The following is a 23,968-nucleotide window of genomic DNA, read 5'->3' as shown; positions in this document are numbered from 1 at the left end:
AACCAGGAACCTTCTGCACCCCTGGTCACCCTGGGACATGAGTGATCTTACTTGCTGGGCAGACCTTTTTTATACCAGCCCACTGATTTTCAGCACACACTGACCTATTCCCACTTGTACATCACTCTATCCATGTCTTCCAGTGCAGCGTTTCCCACAGCAAGAGGCAATTACGGGCAATTCCCACACTGGCGATACTGGAACTGGTAGCTCAGCCTGTGCTGACACACACGTAGGACTCTGCCATGGCCTGTCTCTGCTCATCACCATGCCGTGTTGAGAAAAATGTAAATTCAAAAGCTCATCCACACATGACTTCCTTGCCAAATTAGACTGACCAACAGCCTGAAACCAAAAATTAAATGCAACATAATGAAAAGTCAAAAGTAGAGTTCAAATCTGAGCCCCTCCTGACACAAAAGGAAACCAATGATAAAATTTCCGCTGGTATTTTGGACTTGGGCAAGAAGCTGGTGCACAACTCTGAATGCATAAGAGATATGCAAGAGATTTAAACCCTTTTGGGACATTCATTGCAAATCTGAATTACATAATTTATATGTTTTTTAAAGCTAAACCTATAGCGACAGCAATGTTACTTCAAGTTAATCCCTGCTTTTAGGACTTCTTTTTTTCCACTGATGCTTCTAAAGCTTTATTGCTATTAATGAAAACTTCATAGGGGAGGAGATGACAACAACACAGGACAGTTGGAACTACACTGCATTCATGGAGCCTAGCTCTCCAAGAAAACCTCTTTCTCCAAGGAAAACCACTAATCACAAAGGCTGAGAAAACTCATTCTAATACTAAGGAGCAGCAGAAACACCACTGTGCAAAGGAAACGTTGCCCTGAGAATCTGAATCACACCGTGGTGAGGAGCATCACATGAAGTCCAAGGGAAGGATCAGCGAGACCCTCACCCCAGCATATCTCCAGTTCAGCCCCACCATGGTCTCAGCAATAAGGGCTGGGGAAACAATCCCAGAGCTGGCTTTGTTGCTCAGCTCACACAATTTAATAGAATCTTCTCACCGATCTCCTAACAGGAGCTACCGCACTTGCCTGTTTAAAAGGTCTTAAGGTGGTCACCTCTGAAAGTGACAACAGTTTGTCTTATCCCACCCTTCTTTTGTGGGATAAGCATGTTCTGATATGGATTGATTCGTTTTGCTGTATATTGGAACATGGAATTGAAGTTACATTGCTGTCCTAGCTTCAGCAGACACAGCATCATCCTCTGCCAGAGCAGAACAGACAGATGCCGGCGGAGAAAGAGCCCCGATGCTGGTGCTGGGCTGGATACTCTGCTGGGTCCCTCAGCTGCCATGCAGTGGAACCCACTGATCTGCAATCATGATGGAAGGAAAATCATCTCACCACCCAATTTTCCTATTATTATTATTTGTCAGTGCCCCACAAACTGTGACTGAAGGTAAAGCAGTCCCCTGGGGAAGTGGGGCAGGAATAAATGCAAGCTCCCCATATTCCCCCAAAAAAGACAGGACAAGTGCAGTGCTTGCAGAGCACAGCACATCCCGAGACATGAGCCAGAATAAAAGCACAAAGCGCAGGAAATGTTCTGCACACCAACGAGGTGTGTGATGGGACCGTGTACCGCAGCTGCGCCTGTGTCAGGAGCCAGGCTCTTCCCGCAAGCACTTCCGCCTGTAAGGCTTTCAAAATCCCACGTTGTGCCCTTGCTCCCTCAGACAGTCAGTGCTCTGGTGACGCTCATCACCCTCCGCCTGTCTAACCACAAGCCCTCAGTTTCCATGTGAGCACAGCACGAAAACCACCTCTTGAAACAACACTTCTGACAAGCTGAAAGATTCTCCAGGACATCTCCAAGAAGGGCCCACAGCCGCCTGCAACAATCTCCTCCCACCACCACACGGGCTAAAACTCCCTTTATATGTGTTTGTCCTTGTTTCAACCCATGGCTGAGATCACATTAAACGTCAGATTCATGCTGCGACCCTCACATGTCATTCTCCCGGTGCTGGGAATGGGGACTGCCAGCCCGGCACGGCTGCGGTTCTGCTCTGGCTGGAGCAGTGACAAGGAGACACCACACAGCAAGATAAAACTTCCCTGTGTTATTTAAATCTCTTTCTCATTCGCCGAGCAGAACAACCTCACAGCTTCCATGTCCTGAGCAAAATACACTTCCACATGAGAGGCATCCCCGAATACGTCAAGGGCCCAGTCACGCTTTCCTTGCGCTTCCTTTAATTTCTACCAAAGTCACTAGGAATCGGGGGGAAGTGGCTGGATACAGGCTTGTGCACCAAGAAATGCTCTATCTCCTGTACTTTTAAAGCAAATTCATAATATGCACTCTAAGAAGCATCTCTTAGGTGAAAAAGTACTGCTTTGGGGAGACTCGGGACGTTAGTTTTTGCTTGCCCGAGGGACAGCTGGCAGGGCTGGAAATGGAGAAGGGTAAGGACTATTAACAGGAGGTTCATCTAGATCGCTAACGCTGCTCCTGCAGCGCCAGGGGAAGCCGGGCTGATATATAATTAGCACCAACAAGCCCGAAGCCCCAAACCGAGATGCTCTTGACACCTTTACAATCACCTCTTTCCAGAAACCCTTAAGCCGGAGGATCACTCCTCAGCTTCTGTTCTTCAGGTAAAGTGTGTTTCTTGCCCTCAATGTTTTAACTAGAAAAGCAGCCCAACGTGTAAACTGCAGCTCGGGTATCGAAGGCAAAGACGATAGGCGCATTTACCAGGATAAATCGTGCCTTCAGTCGGATATTTTAGGCCCCTCTCCTCATTCCGGAGCAATCCGGGTTTACAGGTTTAAGCCCAGCTCCGACCGGTGCCGGTGCCCGGGCGCAACGGCGACCGGCAGCGATCCCAACTTGTAGGGTTCCCGGAGCATCCCGGGGCAGCGGCGCTGAGCCCCACAGGACGAGGTGGTTCCTGAAGCGAAGCCCGCTCGCCCCCCGCCGCCCCTCACCTGCCGCAGGATGAAGCTGGTGGAGGTGGTGCTGCCGTCGGACCGCTTCAGCCGGCTGCGCCGCGTCGCCGTGCCCCTCGTCACCTGCCCCGGGGGAGGCCAACACATCAAGGTCGCGCCGCCGACACCGCGCCCGCCCCCCCGCCCTCCCCCGCGGCCCCCGGGCTGCACCCACCGCGGCCATGGCTGCCGGGATCGGCGGCTCCCTCAGCCCCGGCCCCGGCCCAGCAGCACCTGGGCACAGCCGGGCTGCTGCCGCCGAGCGCGGCCGCGGCGGGAGGTGCGAGGGCGGGCGCGGGGGACCGGGGCGGGGTCGGGGCGGGGCCGCGACACGCGTGCCCGCGGGCGGCGGGGCGGGAGCAGCCGCCACACGCCAGTGGCCGCCGGGGGAAGCCCGCCCCGGAGGCGGGTGCGCTGCAGCCGCCCGGGGGGGTCCGGCTCGGTTAGGCTCCGCTCGGCTCGGCGGTGTCGCACCCCAGGGAGCACCGGGCGGGCTGCACGGGTGGCTGCGCGCCGGGGCAACCGCACACTCAGCAACACCAGTGACCCTCATGCGGCGCCCACCGGCTCTCTGCGCCGACGGCCCTCGTCACCCACCCCCGCTCTCTGCGGCCCCACGGTAGAGATGAACGGGCCGAGCTTGGCATCCTCAAGCTGAAAATGAACCACACCTGCCACGACCGTGTAAGCCGCAGTGCAAGCCATCACTGGGTAAAGCAACACTCCAGCTATTGATCAGAATTGATTTGTATCAACTACCAGCCTTGAGGACAGAGGGAAAAAATGATAAACCAGGAAATTAAGTGATTAGTGATTTTCTTGAAGTTAAAGAGGAAATCTGGGGAAGAATTTGAAGCAGGATGTGGATTTCCAGCTTCCCATTCCTGCACTTTACCTACAAAGCACATTACACCTCCCACCACAACGAGTAAGAGGGGAAACATGTGCATTGACCTGACCTCACTTTTATACCAGAAAGCTGTGAACACACACACACACACACACCCTATCTCCTCTGGTGAAGGTCCAAAGCACAACAGTGCAACCATTCCTTCCCCACTACAAACTGTGTACATCTTTTTTTTAATTCATTGGATGGAATTAGGCAGCCTGGTTTCTTTATCTGAGATGAATGTGGGCCATGAGTGCTGTAGTCTAAATTAAGATTATTTTAAAATGCAGTTTAATCATTAAATCCATACTTGGAAGGGTGCTTTGCTTCCATCTTCATGTACACAGCCTATTTCCCAAGTTCAGGTACTGGCCAGAACCCCACACCCCCTTGCCTCACTTCACAGAATCACAGAATCATCTGGTCCAACTATTCAAGACCTAGACCAGATGGCTCAAGACCCTGTCCAGCCAAATCTTAACAGTGTCCAATGCTAAGGAGTCCACCACTTCCCTGGGGAGATTGTTCTCAGTGTGAAGCATCAGTGAGACACAACATTGAGATTTAAAAGGAAAACTAAATCAGTATTTGTCATATAGGCTTCAGCTTCATAAGAACTAAGATTGAAGTTTACAGCCTGAAGCAACCTGAAATGAACCCACCCAGCTGAGTAACATGGCTGTAAATAAGTGCTGAAATGCAGCAATTTATGCCTCAGTAAAGGTCTTCGCAAGCAGGTTCTGTTGTCCGGTCACAGCAGTAGCAGAAGGTACCTTTAAAGCACAAGGATTTATTCTTATTTGGCATGAGCCAGACATTTGTTCAGCCTTTGCGAAAACCTACAGCAAAGCTGTAAGCAATCATGGCTCTCACTTAGGATGTACAATAAAATCAGCTTTAAAAGCAGCGTATTTGCTTTCCTTATTGTTTGTAGTGAAGTATATTATCACTTCACACAGGATTATTCCCTTCAATTCCCCAGCAGTTAACACCCAGCACGGAGCAGTGCTCTCTTGCTAACCTGATCCCCATAGATGGGCAAGCTAGGTGATGGACAGAACTCTGGTTCCCCAGCAGAAGTGCTCTTCGCCAGCAGTGAAGCGCAGCACAGCTGTGAAATACCAGTCCTTCCAGAGCAGTGTGTGGGAACACACCGAGCTGGAGGCAGCTGGGCTGGCAGCCGAGCCTGCAGTGCCAGCGCAGGATGGGCACCCATAGAGGAGGCAAGGCTAAGGGGAGCAGGGAAGGGGAGGAGAGAGGGCTGCAGCAGTGATGAACACACAACTCACACTGCTCGTGCCTCATTTCTGGCAAGGACTTAAGGACATAGTAAAGAGAGGACTCTTCACCCATGCTCGTTAAACAAACTTTAATTCACACAAGGCAAATGCACACGTATTGCAGACAGGAGGCCAAATGATATTGCAACAAAACAGATCCACTCTTCCTTAATACTGCAAACTCTTTTGGACAATTTTCTGCAAGAACTGTGATACCTCTTTGCTGTAAATCCCAGACCAGAGAGAAGCACAACCTTCATCTGAAATTCAGGTGTGCTATCTGCTGGTGGCCAGGTTGCTTGCTGGCCAACCAGAGCCGTGCCAGGTCAGACACGCTCAGAACCTGCCCTGGCTGCATTTCCTTTACTTCATTTTTTATTCTGATCAATTCGAAACAGTTTTGAGTCAGTTTCATGTAAAATTTAACTGGCATGAGCCATAAATTCAAAAGATTCAACAGATACATTACAGTGTTCAATGTAAGCAAGAGTAGTGACTTCTTAGAAAAGATGCATATATAAAAATAATAATAATGAAAAAAAATCAGCTTCATATAATTTTCTGATTCCTGTAAGAGACTGCAGTTGCAGCCATGTCCCACTCAGTGCTCCTGGTTAAGGGGCAGCCTTCAAAAGCTCTACACTGTCCCCCAAGTCCATGAACATCTATGAACAAAACCTAAAGCAAAATGAGCACACAGCATTACTTGTTACGGAAACAATCTGATCTTTGTAAAGTTGTCATTTCTGTACCAAATTAAATGGACAATGTGTTTGTTGCACTATGGCTGGATGAAAGACCAACGTCTCAAAATGTGTGGTGGCATTACAGACAAATTGAGTTGTTGCTTTCAGCTGACTATAACTGAGACATAATAGGTGCCAACTCATACTAGAAGAAAGTTTATCTTTAACACCCATGACACAAATACATTACACTAAAATTCTCATTATAAAGTTGCACAAATTTTTATGTTAACCATTAAAGTTTATATGAAAAAGCAGAAGTTATCTACCTGTTTATTCCTGATATAAAACAGTAGGTAGAAACCTGGTGTAGAAATCTGAAGTTAGATAAATCCTTTGGCAGCATATTCAGTTATAATCAGGCCTTAAAAATAAATATGATCATGTCTAGAAGTATGAAGAGAAAGAACAGATCCTATTAACACCAAACCCCTCTGAATACACTATTTTAATAATAATTAAATTATTTTACACTATCTACAAGTTCTGTATCACAGGTTTAGGAATATAGAGATGACAGGATGACAAATCCTGCTTTCATAAAATGTCAGGCTTTAAGGGTATGCATATATGTAGCTGTGTAGAAAATCTCAGACAAATGAGTATATACATTATTTATATTTAATTATTAACTGAACATCACCAAATTACATGTCTAGTGATCTCAATTTAGGTTACTCAGTATGTCTGCTGGACCAAAGTTTTGAATCCAATAAAAATATCCACCTTAATCTCAATTTACTAACAAACATGGAGAATCTATATGAATGACACCAAAGTTTAGTTTGACTAGCATCAACTTGGAACAAAGTAAACAAAAAAAACTCCAAACAATGAGAAATTTGAACAGCAGCTTTGAAATTAATTATTTTTCCTTAGAGAATGCAAGGAACAAGCCATCAAACTACTTCAGTATTTCAACATGTGTTACTTGGCTACTTCCAGGGGAAGGAGAAAGACAAAGTCATGTCAAAAGGAAAGAAAAAAACTTCCTTCCAATTGCACAAAATTTAAATAAAAAAATTACTTCAAGACCAGGTACTGAATACCTTCATGTGTAAAGCATGAGGCTGCAAATGAATAAGGTTGTGATGACAAATAATAAAATGTAAAAGAAATGCGGGTGCTGCTGAGCAGAGGGTGATTTTTATTACATGTCAACAGTCTGGAATCTGATAGTCCCAATTTGGTAGAGAACTCATATACAAAATATGCTTGTTTACACATCTGGGAGCTTCATGCATTTAACCAAGATGTTTTATCCATGATTTGCTTCCATTATTTTTCCAATCTGAAGATTATTGCTTATCATAAAACCATTACAATAGGTCTAAATGACTATGCTGAAGTGAGTAGGTGACTAGAACAAAGTGATTTTTTTCTTTTTCAGAGGCTGAAACATTTAAGAAAGAAGTCCCACATTCCCAAAACATAATTCAGCCCATCTGCTCCACTTGTACAAACCCCACCCCTTAAAAAAGTGCATCAGGGAAAAAATTCTTCAATTTCTTTTCTTAGCCACCAAATGCTGCATTTCCACAGTTCCGAGGCAATTCCTTTCCCAAAGACACGTCTGTCATTTTCAATATGCAACCACTCATTGTATTAAATGAGGAGCATAATCCCGGTCACAACACACATGTATTGTGCACACGTATTAGGTGCCACACATGCACCTTTTCCAAATGGTGTAAGTTTCACTGACTGCAATGAGTGTTTATTTAAACATGGTGGCAGAGAAAGGAAATTCAAGAGGCAAGAACCTTCTGGTCCCATAAAGATGATTTCTGTTCCATTGAGCTCCCCATTAGAATGGTAGCAAGGTAGATTCTCACAGCCTTAAACTTCAAACATTCTTGAGCCCCCTCCTTTATCACAAGGAACTACAACACTCCTTCACTTCTACATACATCCAAAAAGGAAAAGATATTCTGTACAAGTTTCTGGCTCAGCACCTTGTATCCACATAGTGCCCACGCAGTCAGCTGGAAGCATCCCTTCCTGCATTCGCAAAGGAGACTTGTGCTTGCAGTACTACCTCTGCTGAAAGATGCAGGCCCATTTTAGCAAACCCCCACCTATTTTCTTCAAGAGAAACACATCAGAAGTTCTCCAGAGATCTACCAGGCAGCACTGTAAAATCTCATTTCTCCTATTCCTGTGGGTACATGGTCCCCACTGTCACAATATCAAATCATTTTCTCTTCCAGCTCTCAACTGCTGAACTTGCACAGTTGTTCCCATTATGCAGTGCACATCATATTGTGAAGCTCACTACAGCAGCACAGAGAGAAGGTGGTCTCTAAATCTGCAGAGATTCTCTATAGCCACTTGGATAGAAGGATTATAGTTAAGATACCAAAGGAGGGAATGCAAAATGAGAGTAACACATGACAATAATTAAGTATCCTCAAGTTTTCAGAAACACATTTATAGGAAAATTATGTTTGGACAGTCTTTTAACTTAAGATTCACACGTGGCACTTTCTGAAAGCACTGAAGTAAGGGCTCAAAGTAATCTCAAATTATTTTAAGCCACCAGCTAATCTAGTTCAAGCTAGCTTTATGCAAATGCTTAACAATCAGATCTGATCAATACTTTTACTCTGCATTACCCTAATGCAGTGAATTGGGTTATTTAAAAGGAAAATGTATCTTGATATCCCGTGACAGGTATTCATAAAAATCACAAGGTCAGGCAACCTTTATTCATTAATTCAGAAATACGAGCTGGTTTGTTTTTAAAGAAGAGGCTGTTGGTGGTAATTTGCTTGTTGCTGTAGAACAGAATGAGCAGGAACTGCTACAGGATAACCTGGTCCTTGAGGTAAGCCTGATGCACTATTCTGGTAAGCTGACATATCCACCGACACTCCCATCTGCTGCTGCTGGGTGTATGCAGCTGTGCTGGCAGCCGATGGAAGGCTGGGGTTCTGGTTCATGTATGGTTGGTTTAACACAGAATCTGGTCCTGGGCTGTAACACAACAAAACAAATCAAATGCTGACAATTTCATGTCTATTTATCTGACAAGCAGATTTGCAAAGGAGAATACTGTTTAGTCCAAAAGCAATCTATTTTCAAAGTTATCAAACAATATTACACGTCATTGTAAATATCCCAAGAGCACACAACCTTTAGACCAAGCAGTAAAACTACCAACAGGAAGAAGGTGATTTAACAGTTTTCTGAAGCAATACCTTAAATATGTAGCTTGAGCTGGCTGAGTTGCTCCAGAAGAATTTATACTTTGAGGCAGAGACCTCAACTGCCCCATCTGATCTGGTCCTAGGCTATAGCCCGGGGAAATGGTGACTTGGTGAACACCCTGGATCATGTAGTTTCCACTAGGTGGCTGCACAGGATATGACTGTAAAAAAAAAACAAACAAACCAAACAACCCAACATTGTGTACCTTTTATTTTCAATTAATTAGCAGCAAACATGGCACAGAATGACATTACAGTGGTAGGGTTCAAAGACTGAATAAGCATCCATTAATTTTTTCAACAAGGTTCTAAAACTGAAACATGTAACTTCACAACAAGCATTTTAAATAGGCAACTTTTATTTCACCAGCAGCTCCTGTTCCACAAGTGCACTGCTAATAGTCAGTGCTTAGCATCTGAAGGAAGAACATCACATACAAGACCTCTGCCTCCCACAGAAACTTTATTTTTCCCCTCCTCTAATTTGCTTTGTCTTTAAAATGTTTGATCCTTACATATTTTGATGCACAAAGTAGGAAGATAGGCACCATACGAGATTTGTTACTTAACACATTTAGTAAATTAAAACATAAGAACATTCTAAGACTAACATAAAAAGAAAGCAGAAAATTTAGTTTCTTGCATTTCTCATTTAAGATAATGCAAATCTTTATGCAGAATTCAGATAGAACAGGTGGTATAACACACTTCGTCTATAGAAGTCTATGCTGCTCACTGGTTCTCCACTTTGTATATGGACATTGTATATGGACACTGAAAGAAGAGACAATGTCATACCAAGTAACAACACTAAGTTCAGCACAATTAGCATTATCTTGTATTTTTCACCACTGAAGTATGCATCTTGAAAGAAAGAGTAAACTCCAGTTGCCTTTTGGCTTAAATTACTTTTTAATCATCAAACATAAAGAATTTTCCATCGTTACCAGAAGTTAAGGACACGCAATTACTTTTAACTGACATATTTTCAGATCTAGCAGTTGCTATGGCAACTATTCTTTTCCAACTGAACAATTAACATTAAAGCAAAATTCACTTAAAGTAAAAACGCTCATTCTATGTTTTCTCCAAAAAGGATCTTTAAAAATATGTCTCCTCCATTTCTGTTTTCTTCAAACATCAATATGGCACACTGGAGATACTGCAACAGTTTTGAGCAACTACACCCCCTAATACAATATGTTCATTTCTTAAAGGAAAAAAAGAGCTAAAACAAGACTAGTGTTTCTATATTTGAAAAAGTACACCGCATTCATGATTAATGCATTAATATTAAATTTCACTCACATCCCCCCTATTAGATAAGAAGGTAACATTTTACTTTAAGACTGAGGACATGACTCACAGCAAGAATTTCCACCAAGCTGCTGAAACACATAATTCTAACTGTAAAAAAATTAATCCGGGAAGAGATCTTTTAGTATTTTCAATACAGTACATTTCTGTTAAGCAGAGAAAAATTAACAAATATACCTTATTGTACAAGCAGGTGACTGCAAACTAAAGTACGCCGTTTTAGTGCGTAAATGATATTTTATTCTGAATGCTATAAAAAGTCACCAGGCAACTGTTCATAGGCTAGCAAGAAAGCATGCACTTCATTTTTGCTGTCATCGTTTTAAATAGAAATCTATATTAGGAAAGTGTCTTTCCAGAAAGGGATACTGACCTGCACTGAAACACCAGAAGAGGTAGGTGGGTATTGTGCAGGATGGTGGAGTTTTGAGTAGGCCGAATACATTGGTGTTTCATTCATCAGTTTGTTATAGAGCTCCAGAGCTTCTAGAACTTTTACATTCAATTCTGATAGTTCTGAATGCTTCCTGTTTCAAAACAAATACATGCAAACACTAAGTTTCTCTAACACCTAGTGTTAAGCTGGTAAAAAAAAAAGTGTCTCCTTAAATGGCTTTGAATATGCAAGAAAAAACCCAAGCACTTAAAAGGTCAATTTCTTACACATTTATATTGTAAAACTGCTATTCTGTTTCTTATACCAAAGGGACTGGAAGGAGAGTCTAAGAAGAACTGTTCTTCCCTAGCTGCAATAAGTAAGCAACTCCACAGGTTTAGTTACCATTTCTTTCCACCCTCAAGGATCCCTAGGAGTCTGAGGGGAAAGAAGTGAAGATAGAGTTGGACAGATTTTCCTGTCATGGAGGACAGCCAGCAGAAGACTGAAAATACCAAGTTCTAGACAGATTGCAAAAGGCTACAGTCAAAAATTGCTAATACCAAATGCATCCAGTAACCTATGAAGGAAATTTTGGAGTGCAGCAATCAAGTGTCTGTACATGCAATGGGACTGTGGTACCTAAACACTAAAAAATAAAGTTAAAATTGCCAAACCTTCTTTCTTGCAAGACCTTCTAGCTGGGGAGATGGAAGATAAAGCACCCCAAAAAATTAGTACAGCTGCACAATTTAAAGTAAATAATAGTAAATAACACAGAAGCTACATTATGGCTCACCTATCTATCTCTTCTAGCTTTTCATCTATCATTGGACCCATCTGTTGACAAATATCTGTGAAGACAAAAGCATCAACATAATTAGTGTCTTGCACAATTAAAAGACTGAATGCATCCAAAAATTACTTTATCCAGTTCTACTAAAATAGCATACAGAATTGGAGAGTACACCTAGTTATACGTGTGTCCCATTCCTAAAGCCCAAATAGACAGGAAAAATACTTCAGTGATTCTGCTTTGTCATCTTCTTTCCTCTCTTCCCTCTACCCACTCAAACAGAAGACTATTAATGAAACACATGGAAAATTTTGCATTTCTGCTTGCACTGTGCAAGATCTATGACTTTCATCTCCTACTGGAATATCCAATCTGTATAAATCCACTGTGTTGCAGAGCTTCCTTTGCCTTCACATTTTCCACTGTAGAAACACTCCTTTATTAACGTACACTGAATTGTTATTACATACCTTGAACTAATTGGCTCTTAAGTGAATGGAACTGCCTCTCCCCTCCTAGCCAGCAGTATTTTAGGGAAATTTTGACACGAAGTTAATTGCCTATTTCAAGAAGAGTTTGATAGGTAGATGGATCTTGCAAAGATCAGGCATTTTACACTAGCTGGAAGTTATGCAAATTACTCTGCTGAACATGGAGTTGGCTTGGCAACTATTAGAAAATCTAGAGTTATACATATAGCCTCCTGCTTTCACTGTGAAATAGGCTATTCTACAGCACACTGTTAGCACAGGCCAGTTTTTCTAAGGTTAAACACAAAAGAATTACCAGCCTAAAGAAATAAAAAAATAGCTTAGTGCTCAAGTACCTTCTGAGTCTAGAAGATCTGGAGAATCAAGCTTTAAATCTGTAGGATCTATACTCTGAAGTACCTGCAGTGTTTTATCCATCTTATCCTGAAAGGTGAAGAGAAGATGAGGAACAGTTATTTCTGAAGCATGGCAGAAACTGTTTTAACTTTCAAATTAAAAACAAACACCCAAAAATTCTTTACATGAAAAGAATTGGCTGCTAACATTCAGTAACAAAAGAATGCTTCAACCAATGTAAAATCTCAGTAATTTCTTTTTTTATTGAAAGTGACTGCATACCTCATCTATATAAACTGGCTCAGGCTCTGCTTTCTTAATTTCTTCTGTAGTATCCTCAGGACCAGAATTTTTATCCACAGTTGCTGAAAGAACAAACATTAGTTTCTTTTCTGCAGCTGTGTTACTATGCTAACTTATACACATTTTTTCCCCATGCTTTCTGTCAGTTCTTTAAATGAAAGAGAAGTTTGAATAAGTACTTCAAGCAGTAATTACACCTAGCTACTGGAGAAGGGAATTTGGGTTTGCTTAGAAAGCCTTCCGACAAGCTGCTTCCTTTGGGCTAATAGCCTGATTATGAACCTAACCCCAGCAAAGGAAAGACAGTCGAGTCACACACATTAGCATCTAAAAACACCTCCAACACATGTACAATTACTTTCAGGCAAGTCATGAGTGTTAAGTTTTATTTTGGTATCATGAACATGAATAAAGCTAGCTATGTGATTCTTACTAAGCACTGACATGGGTATGAATGTGATTCTATGCTGATGTCTGAAAAGAGACTAACGTTTTAAACGGCACATTACTGGATTCAGATCTAATATATTACTGACAAAGAACTATGGTAAACTGAACTTGACCAGAAATTGAATTAATTTCTGTTAACAGGAAAAAGGTAGCAACTTAGAGAATTAGAAGATACAAACTCTTAAAGTGAGCTACAGCAGTGGTATATGCTTGCTTGCTTGAAACGAGGGCATGATGTCTTTCTCAATTCCTTCCTTGGGCTGATTTCAGGAAATGATGTTGCTCATGGGCTAGTTCCACCACAAGCCCACCTTTCTAAAACAATCTGTCAGCTTTTAGTAGCTAACTTACCTGCCTCAGGTTCCACATTTAAGTCAGAAGTCACAAAATTAGATGGGAACAGTCCTACTCCTCTGTGATTTTCACCTTTCCACCAATTGGTGTCACTGGGAAAACAAAGATGTATTACAAAACTCTGAATATTAACACTTAGTATCGGCAACATTTTCAGGCTTTTGACAGAAAACCTGTGATATTTAATGCACGGTTTTCCTTCATAACCAACTATGAAGGCAAAGGAGAAGTTCTGTATAGATTAGCAGTAAAACCAAAGGCAGAAGTGGAGACACTGGGTGGGGAGAAGGAAAGGATCAGGGGAAGTAAAATCATTCAGTAGCAATCACTCAGAATTTAACTCTTCAATTCTTTAGGCTGATGATAGCCCATTACAGCTTCATCTAAAAGTTTGTAAGAAGTTCACAAGTGGGGACTAACATTAGAGATACAATTGATCTGTCACAGTCTATTCAATTACAACAGCATTTAGTGGGGAAGAAGTTCTGCTTCTCAGCTATCATTGGGGCAACGGTGATAACAATAGGTATTTTTTCTTCAGTTTTATTCTTAGCAAATGTCATGCTAGATACCCAGAAATTCCACAACTTCTGAAAGTAACTGAAATTCAGCACTGTAATGTATATCCATATTCTTATGACATATAACTAAAACTTATCTTAAAAACTACAAATTGGATCTACACCACAGTATGAAATATTCAGTGTAATACAGTGAGGTTCTCCCTGCACCAATCATGACTTGAGTGTGTATGGAAAGAACAGCAGAAGACAAAGGGATCTGAGGAAGGCCCAGAGTCACAATATACATTTTGGGCAGGTCAGGAGGGGGTGGTAAAAAGCATTAGAGGAAAAATCTGCTATCTTAAGGGGAAAAAAAACAACCAACCAAAAAAAAACCCAACCCTCTGGAATAAAAGCTGAGTATATTATACCTGTCATCCAAAACAAAAATAATTTCTCCACTTTTAAAGGTGAGTTCATTGTCCTCGACAGCTTCAAAGTCATACAGAGCTCGCACCTTCCTCGAGTTCTGATTATTCTGCTGAATTTCTGCAGACGGGTACAAGGATTTCGTTTCCATTTGTTGCTGTTTCTGCTCTTGCAAAGACAATTCAATAGCTACAATTCAGGGAGGAAAGAAAAAAAGTAAAATAAGCTTGTTATGTTTGCTTTTCTAATTAAAATAAAAATATTTACTGCTATATTATTAACATGGTCTGTATCTCCTTCTCTAGTATTTTAAGTTTAAAATCTTTGCTCCCAACTTTACTCTGCCCTGCAACAGGATTAAAAGACAAAATGCAATCATGCACAAGTAATAAAACATTTAAAAAACCCTCTGCTCTTCATGGTACAGCCCACTACTTGTAGCAGTGCACACACTACTAATGTCGGTAGCGTCATCAGCATGATCAGAAATACTAATAAATTCTTCATTTTGATATCTGAACAACAATAAGTATATTCAATAGAGAGAAAAAAATAAAACATTTAAATGTTGGGGGTTTTTTAAGCATCAAGATGTAGACTAAAATAAAACATGTGGGTGCAGAAGGGAGAAGATCAATCTCTCTGGAGAGAAAGCAGTGACAAAACAATGCTAATGGCTATGTGATGGGGAAAAAATATATTTTTCGCCAAGTCCTCACCCATGAGGATAACACCTTGAATGATACACTATAGTAATTACCAACCTGCTGTGCTCTTGCTTTCAGTTCAATGCAGGAGAGAGTAGACTTCCCATTTCTCTACATTTTAACAAAACTTTTACAGCACAAGTCTTAACCCAAGGCTGTGACTAGCAATTTACCTTTAGCTATATCTTCATCTTCTTTGTTTTTACTTAATGATGAACCATTCTTAGCAGCATTTGTAGAAGCCTGCAAATGTATTAACAATAGAAGTAGTTCAGGTTATGAACAAAAAAGAAAGCTCTATAATTATATACTTTAAAATTAGTAATAAGTTGTTCCTGGTTATTTGCCTTACCGTAGCATTTCATTACTGAATCAAGATGACCTTCTAGAAGTAAAAATTACCACTCTTCAGAATCTCACCCACGTTTTTATTTTGTTTTCAGCAAGGAACAAAGTAAAATAAATAATCAGATCTCATTTAAATAACTGATCCCATTTAAATAATTATTTCCGTCTCACTTGTTAGTAAGACTACTTATTTAAATGACTACTCTTTCCATTTTTGTCCTCCACTCCTCTACCTCAACCTTCAAAAGGGAAGAAAAGCTCTTTGGATTCCTACATCTGCAAACATCAGGAACTGCAGTGATAGAACAAGTGACAATGGGTTTAAACTTAAAACAGGGGAAGTTCAGGTTAGATGTAAGGAAGAAGTTCTTTACTGTGAGAATGGTAAGGCACTAGAACAGGTTGCCCAAAGAAGTGGTAAATGCTTCATCCCTGGCAGTTTTCAAGGCCAGATTGCACACAGTCTTGGGTGACATCGTCTAGCGCACAGCATCTCTGCCCATGGCAGGAGGGTTGGAAGCAGATGATCTTAAGGTCCTGTCCAACCCAACCCATTCTACGATTAAGCAGCAGATGGACTTACTGAAAAGGGAGATCTCTCTCAGAGCAAAAAGCCATCCTCTTTCTCTGCTGGTAGGACAATGGGAAGGAAGAGCAAATGTACATCAAGTTGGAAGCTGCAGACTTAAATAATACGAATTTCCACAACAGCATAGTGAAATCATTCCAACAAGGAAGTCTTTCCACACATACCAGGAATCAAGTTTCAGACCCTAGCTATCTCTAGGACTTACAGTGGTCCTCAAAACCAGTTCTGTACAAGAGTACCAAACACTAATAAGCAAGCTTCAGCTTTGCTTGTTTGAAGTAAAGTGTATGAGGTAAAAACATCAAGACATCATTTCTTATGTACTTGTAGGAAAAGCTTAATTGGTTGCCAGTACTCTAGATCTTCCATGTTTCTGCCATATGTTCTAACATATATCCTAGATTCAGAAGTCAAAACATCTTTGTGGAGAAAGGAAAGACTGGAAAAGTAAAAATCCCCTCTGTGTTAAATATAAAGAAAAGTAAACTTCATTTAAGGAATATATAATAGAAGCTGTAGTTCTAATTTTCATGACTGATCTTCACCTGACTCCTAGTTAGCATGAAAATATTTAGAAGCATCAATAAAGTGTCGTGAAAAACAAACCTGTCATTATATCTACCAGCTCAAAGATTAGGCATAATACACCATCAGGAGTAAAATGCAAAGGGTGAAGTTAGGGATTGGAGCACCCCACCTACTGCAGAGACATGAACAGGTAACTGCATAAACAAGAAATGGGGACTTGGAAAAGGAAAGCATAGCACAAATCATCTTCAAAAATGTCTCCATTCCAGATACTGCCCTTTGTTTTGTGAAGCAGCATGAAGAAAAACAAAGATATGTGCTCCAAGTCAGCCATCAGGACCATGAAGCACCAAGTACAAAGTGTGGGTGTAGAATTGCTTAGATTTAAGGTGGTGACAGCTCAATGAAGCTCTGAAAACGACCAGAAGAAAACAAGGATCTAAATGGAACAACTCATAAGGGCATCATGAAATAACCATTAGTCTGCTCTTTTCTTTGGCATGCAAGGACATAAAAAACAAGAATGAATAGAAGTGAACCTGAGTATAAGGACACTACTAGAACGAGGTTTCTACTCTCCTCTGATTGAAAACATAAATGTTCTCATGTGAACAGTTTTTCATTTGTTCACCGCCAGGAATGGTGAATCTACCAGTACCATGTATCCCAAAGCAGCTTTTACCTGAGATCCAGCTGCAGGAAAAGTTACACCTTCTTCTTTTAAAGACTTAATAGTTGCAGATATTAAACTACATTGTGGGTCCTTCTGAAATTCTTCTGACCACTCCACCATTAGTGTTTTTAGCTTTTCACATACTTTTGGATGGGCCTAGAAGACAAAATTCCATAAAAGGGATATTTATACCTCAAAATGAGAAGAAAGAATTGTTCCCTCTCATTAAAACTTTGTTAGCAAAACCATTTTACTATAAATATCCTTTTAACTGTCTTAAGAAAATCTGGAAAGCAGAGCCTAAGATATATGGTCTTCTATACACTGATTCTGACCTTACAGTCAACATGCTGAGCTTCTGGAACATCATCCTTTCTTTGGAAAGCTGGCATAGCAGTTTCCAACACCACTACCCCAGTGCAGCGACAGAATGCAGGCAGTTCAGATTTCCCTGACTCTAACAAACAACTGGTTATTTTAAATCAGGGCTACTTCAACCCTTACAGCAATTCTTGGAGGCAAATTCTCTTGTATTGTCAAAACTTAGATCATGCAGGCATCTCACCTACCTATGCTGCTGTTATTTTAGTCAATTTTAGGTGGGTTAAGCAAAAGGACTGACAAACTTTTTGACTTTCAAATGTTAGCCATGTTTCCACCTCAATGGTTTTGAAGAAATTCAGGCTCTCTACCACACTTATCCCAACTTTTCTGCACTTCCGTGTTAGTTACCTTCGATTTTACCTTCACTACTTCTAATCTCCCAACCAATTAAATTGGTCCAATATAAGATACCATCTTATAACCTCTGCTGTCTTCTCACATGGCAGAACATATTTCTCCCTGTTGACTTCTCAGGAGATGGGATTTCACAAAAACTTGATCTTTGTACCATCTCTGTATATACATATGTACATGTGTTTCCTTGACTCAGATTCTCTCACGAAATGGAATTACACATCATGTATGCATTATATACAATGACACCCAGCTCACAGCACAGGTCATTCTATTAGCTCCTCAATTAGTAATACAGGTGCAGGGACATAGTCTGTTAAAGGAAGAGAGCGGAGGCAAACCAAGATCAAGTTCATGCTCTGACCACAATCCCTCTGGTTCCCACATTCTTCTCCAGCTTCTCGCATGACAGAGCTCCTAAAGCTCCCCTTCCTCTACAGGGTTTATAGCTAAATCCACATAGGACCACTGATTTCATTCAGCACTGCAAATTTTATGTGTTAATAACCTCACCCAAGGTCATAATCCACCTTCAGTAAAGCAGGTCAGTCATGTATTACTCTACTGTATTGTTAAAGAACATCTTTCTATAGCATTAAACATCATTTACTGGAACAAAAAGACCAGCTCTTGAATAGAGCAGTTAATGTATGCGACGATCATGCCAACACTACAAGGATAAAACACGGACCTTCAGACTCCTTAACGCTTTCTGGTTTTGTTGACAGTTGATGAAAAGACAAGAGTTTGAACCAGAAGCATTCGAGCTAACCTCAGGATACTTGCTGGTGAATAAGCATTCTAGGGCTGCTGGGCTTACCTACACCTGTTTCACTTGGCTTGTCTGGGTAAGAACCTGGGGCTGCACAGAAGCAGTGCACAGCCAAGATTTCTCATTTGAGTGTAGCTCAGATCACACTGTAAGCCCATGCCTCACATGCAAGCATATGCTGAACAGTAAGGATACTGACAAATTTGGGCTCAAGCATGCATTTAATTGAAAGAAGTACTGCAGCTTGATAGGCTCAGTGTCAGCACAGATGTTTGTTACACTTGCCTGAACTAATTTTCTTTTGGAGAAAAGGGAGAAAGTACAATTTTATCTGTCCTCTGAAGATCATCCCTCCAAGTGGGCCAGGGACATGGGTAAAACAAGTCTTTCCCAACAACAAAATAAATTATGCTCCAATAGACCACTCTTCAGTGTGATTAAAGGTTTCCTTTTATATCCCCAAAGTGCTGTCAAACCATGAAGGTCAATGTTCTGTTTCAGAGTGGACCACAGCTATTGAGAACAAAGGGGAGGACTTTAAGACCTATTTTTCCATACAAAGCAAGAAACAGAGAAGCTGTGAACTCATTTTGCTTCCCAGCAATTTTATTAGTTTCCTTAATTGCTTTGCTCAACCTCTGATGATTTCAGGCCTCCAATATATTTGAAGACTAAATGCTTTTTAACCCATTAGCCATTTTTGTCTTCAACTGGAGCAATAATCAAGGGGAAAGCTGTTTCTGCTCATTCAGTTACATCCAGATTTAGCTCCCATCAGCTGCTTGACCCTAACCATCTATGTCTTTATTTCTTCATTTAACATTCTGAGAACCTCTAGCAACTAAGCAAGCTATCTGAAGACTTTATGCTTTTCTTCGTAAAAATGGAATTTAACTTCCTCACACTTCTCCCTTTTGCACTTCAGCCTATGAATTTCATTCAAGCCAAATAAAAACACTCTTCAAGAAAAGCTGCCTTCACCATTACGAAATTACGTGAGCTTAGGAAGAGCCACAGATTTTAATTATGTAATTTTGTAACAATTTGGAGTGGTATTATAAGCCTGTCACTTCTTTAAGATATTTGGTTTTAATAGTAAAAATCAAAGTACACAAATTTCAGTAATAAGACAGTCAGTACTTCTAGTTTTGGTGCAACTGCAGGTAAACGCATATTAACTAGAACATTAGGTTTGCCAATCCTTTGCTATGCTGAGACAAAGCAAAGAAGTTGCCAAAATAAACCTCCCCCAGCATTAAGATTATAAAAAATTACCTTATTTATTATACCTCGAGCTTCACTAGCAAAATCCCGAGAACATACTTCTAAGTGAAATATTTTCCCACAGTTTGATACACAGGCTCCTAGAAGCTGATAACACAAATACAATTGTGAAAACACATGACAACAATTGAAATAATCCAAAACAAAAGCATAGATAAATAGTTAAATGTAATAATCTCTTCAGCACGCACTCCCTGACTTCTATTGATGATATATAAAGGTATTAATTGATAAGTACACATTTAATAGCTGCACACATAAAATGTTTTTTGAAAATGGTGATTGTATACTCACTGTAAGTGCTTGCAAAGCCACATGGGGAACTTTATGATTTACCCTCTTCATGATGGCTTTAAGGCAATCCTTTGCTCTGAAAAAGCAGCAAAGAAACTGTTAGCAATAAAAGTTACAGACATACTCTGCGGAATGAATGATACCTAGTACTCAAGCTAGGTCTATTGGAAGGAACTAAAAAAAAAAAAAGTAAAAAAAAAAAAAACGTAACCCAACCTAAACTTCTCCCAGAGCTAGTCTGGAAAAAACATGGAACTTGTTTGTTCTTATGTACACTGGATTGGAACAGAGTCCATTTCTACAATGGCATTTTGGAGTCATTTTTATAAAACTGCTGACAGGTCATAAAGGAAGCTATTGTCATTAAGCTGTGGAAATTGAAAATTTCCATCAAATTGAGGATTTGAAATAGGCAATGAAAGTCTACATAAAAGAACAAGGAGCAGTGATTAAATAGTTATTTTTAGTGGCTACTGTAAAGGGTCTCTATAGATCTAATATAAAAATTGTGCTCACAGGTTGTCAGCTCTGGGATCCCATTTTCAAGACTGTAAGGACACATGAAGATTTCATAATCTGTTTTGGCAAAATCTGAGACAAGTATAGGACACCAATTAGCCTTACAAATGTTACACTACTAAGGAGTTCCATACTTAAAATGAGCATTAATGGCATGCATGATCCACATGTATGCCAAGGTATACGTACGGCTTCATTAACAATATTCTTTAGAACCCCCTAAAATAAAGAAATTTCTATGCAAACAGCTGATGCTGTATCTTTACAACTATTATCATTTGCAGTGTTCTTGAGCTACTGTATTATCAAAGCACAGGAATGTCTCCGCAAGGTCGTACACCTCCATGTCACCCAGCAAACTCAGCTCAACCAGCCACTAAGGCTCTGCTTCCCTGCTCACTTTATGCAGGCACAAGAGAAAGACACTGATGAAAAGTGGTGGACCAAACACCTACCATCCCCTCCAAGAGCAATGCATGCCATCTCCCTCCCTTCCTGACTTGAGGCTTTAGCAGTCATGCACTGCTCAGATCAAGGAGATGATCTGACTGAGCATGTTATCACTGTGAGATTATCAGGAACCTAGCACAAGGGGCTAGAGAAAACATTTTATAGCCCTCTTCAATGCAAACTCTCTCTCCTGTCAATTTAAAGTTGTCGCGGAATGGCAACCTTAGGCAAAAGTTTAAAAAAAAAAAAAAGGACCGTGCAAAGATGAAGCCAAAACCATTTTGCTGTGAACACTGAAAAAGATGCTTGTTTCAAGGTTTTGTTTTATTCTAAAATATGTCTCTTTCAATTTACTGTGTGTACAGTAGTGAGAGTTTATGCCACTACATTAAACAAGGTAAGAAGCTGCATCTATATTCACATTTTGGTTAAAGCAGCACTTTGGTTTTGCAACAAATTTTCTGATCATTCCTATGTTGCACATTTAGCTCACAGTGGGAGTTTTGTGCATGCAAATATACTTCCTTTTGGGAGAAATCAAGCCAGAAGCTCCTCTGTGCACACCTAATGTGCTCCAACCTCTCAAGAAGCTATGAGAGTCAGAGCCTCTGACAGGATCTGCAGACAAATTTTCACCAATGCTGGCATGGATATCAAGTTCAGGAGAAGAGACTAAACCTGTTCTGAAGGGGGGGGAAAAAAACCCTAATGTCCTGACCTGCAAAAAGAGATGCATGCAGTGGCTTCACCACCAACTACTCTGTTTTTCTACTCCAGCCCTATTGTGCCAAGTTATTCAGTGATGTCCACATAGCCAAAGTAGTACAGTCTTACTCCTAATATTGAGTATGTCTGGTCATAGTTAATGCACAAATAATCCAACGAAGTCAACCTACTTATTGTTAAGCTATATATTTATTTAAGGGTAGGCAACAATATTTGTTATTTCTGAAATATGGCTCTTCATAAAGGGCAGGAAGGAATAAAACTACACAAACCTGAAATAAAATAGCAGCAGTGGCATTTAGAATTCAGAATTCAAGGGGTTTTGTATATACAAAAATAATACATTAAGATTTAATTACATATTTATATATATGCATTTTGCATGTGTAATTAAGAATACATTGTCTTACAGTCTCCCCTCCTACAAAACAAGTAGATTTAAAACGGTTCCCTCTAAAAAAGTCTTTTGGCACATCAAAAAAATAAAATAGATTTTTAATAAAGGACTCAAAGGACATTTTACACTTTTTTTCTTCAGGATGAAAGATTCTCAGAATAGATTTGCTATTTCCTTTGGGAGGCAATTAATACCAGAAAAACCCAAACCAAACCATTTCTCAGTGTAGTAAACTTAAACTTTACACATAACTCATAAAAATTCTAGGACCACTTAAGAATTCAGCGTATGCACTAATTCCAATCTACTTCAAAATTGAAAACAACATTACCACTCAAAAAGATCACCTTGAAATTCAGCAAATACTTTGGGCTCTTCTAATACTACTGATCTCCCACTTACGTTTCAGTATTACCACTTAGGCTAAACTGATTCAGACTGTGTTTTGATCCCCCCATATTTTTTCCTCTCTTTCCCCCTCCCTCCATCAGTCCCATTCTTCCTAATGGATAAAACACAGCCAAGTTTCTCATCCTAAACAGCTAACTGTCCTAGCTAACGAATTTTCTGCAAAGAAACTAGTTTACTTTTTCCTACTGGCACAGTTGCTTCTCAAAATTTAAGCAAGATCATTAAATATGAATAACTCGTTCCACTGTGTGAAACTCCATAAAAATTGGAACGCACTCAGAATATACAAACGGCTCTACTAGAAATCCTGTTGGAACATTTCCTTCAAAAAATTTTAAAGCCAACTACATATATCTGTAGAGTGTGCAGAGGCGGAGTGGAAGCACTTTTTGCATAGCTGACTACGATAAGTGTTTTGAGATGAATTCTCTCTGAAACATATTCTTCACATAAACATGAAATTGTATGACGAACTCTGAGGTACAGCTTACCCATTAGGAGTACTTCCAACTTTGTCACATATGTCCATAATAAGACCCCAGTCCTCACTGGTGTTACATTCATTTGTGGCTTTTTCTGCAAATAAAAAACAAAACTGATGAAGCGTAATACCCTATTAGGTTCAGATTCTAGTCAACAGATGCTTTCTCAGCCATGCCAAAAAAAAGAGACTTCACACACAGATTATTGAGAGGCAGCATCTTCTGCAGATTAGCACCAACTCTTGCTCTCTTGTAAAGTGTTACGTACAGTTTTCAGCACTGGACTAAAAGATGTGATAAATATTAAAAAGTTCCAAATATAGAAGAGACTCTCAAAGTGTACTGTTGTAAATGATGAAGAAGAAACTCCTTCTGTACAAGTTCATTTAGTTACTCTAGGTTTAAACCACAGCCCTAGTTTAGCGTTTGCTCAAGGTCTTCTAACATTCGCATGTCATTAAATACTTCACATTTCAATATCCAAATGTATAATTGGATTTTCCAAGAGGGGGTGGTGTAGTGGCTTAAACCAAGCTGCACAGAGCTTGTGCATTCACTCCCCCCCTTGCTCCCCCAAGGAGTTAGGAAGGAGAATCC

At 40.4% G+C, this 23,968-nt stretch overlaps 1 protein-coding gene across 2 annotated transcripts in view; it reads right to left on the bottom strand.

Moving 5' to 3' along the window:
* Positions 1-5,218: 5,218 nt before the first annotated feature.
* STAM2 (signal transducing adaptor molecule 2) overlaps positions 5,219-23,968 on the bottom strand; it is a 28,080-nt gene continuing 9,330 nt past the window's right edge. For both annotated transcript variants that reach the window (XM_005153738.3, XM_031053120.2), the window contains exons 2-14: positions 23,381-23,465; positions 20,387-20,462; positions 20,084-20,179; positions 17,308-17,454; positions 15,334-15,403; positions 14,456-14,642; positions 13,519-13,613; positions 12,697-12,779; positions 12,414-12,501; positions 11,591-11,645; positions 10,789-10,942; positions 9,090-9,259; positions 5,219-8,865 (exon numbers count right to left, since the gene is read on the bottom strand). In XM_005153738.3, coding sequence (XP_005153795.1) covers positions 8,631-8,865; positions 9,090-9,259; positions 10,789-10,942; positions 11,591-11,645; positions 12,414-12,501; positions 12,697-12,779; positions 13,519-13,613; positions 14,456-14,642; positions 15,334-15,403; positions 17,308-17,454; positions 20,084-20,179; positions 20,387-20,462; positions 23,381-23,465 — 1,541 coding nt within the window. In that variant the 3' untranslated portion in view covers positions 5,219-8,630. The remainder of the gene's footprint in view (positions 8,866-9,089; positions 9,260-10,788; positions 10,943-11,590; positions 11,646-12,413; positions 12,502-12,696; positions 12,780-13,518; positions 13,614-14,455; positions 14,643-15,333; positions 15,404-17,307; positions 17,455-20,083; positions 20,180-20,386; positions 20,463-23,380; positions 23,466-23,968) is intronic.

The sequence above is a fragment of the Melopsittacus undulatus genome, chromosome 4 (assembly GCF_012275295.1).
Source record: "Melopsittacus undulatus isolate bMelUnd1 chromosome 4, bMelUnd1.mat.Z, whole genome shotgun sequence".
Classification (NCBI taxonomy): domain Eukaryota; kingdom Metazoa; phylum Chordata; class Aves; order Psittaciformes; family Psittaculidae; genus Melopsittacus; species Melopsittacus undulatus.
Note: the sequence above shows the minus strand (reverse complement) of the source record. Positions and strands in the feature narration are given on the sequence as shown.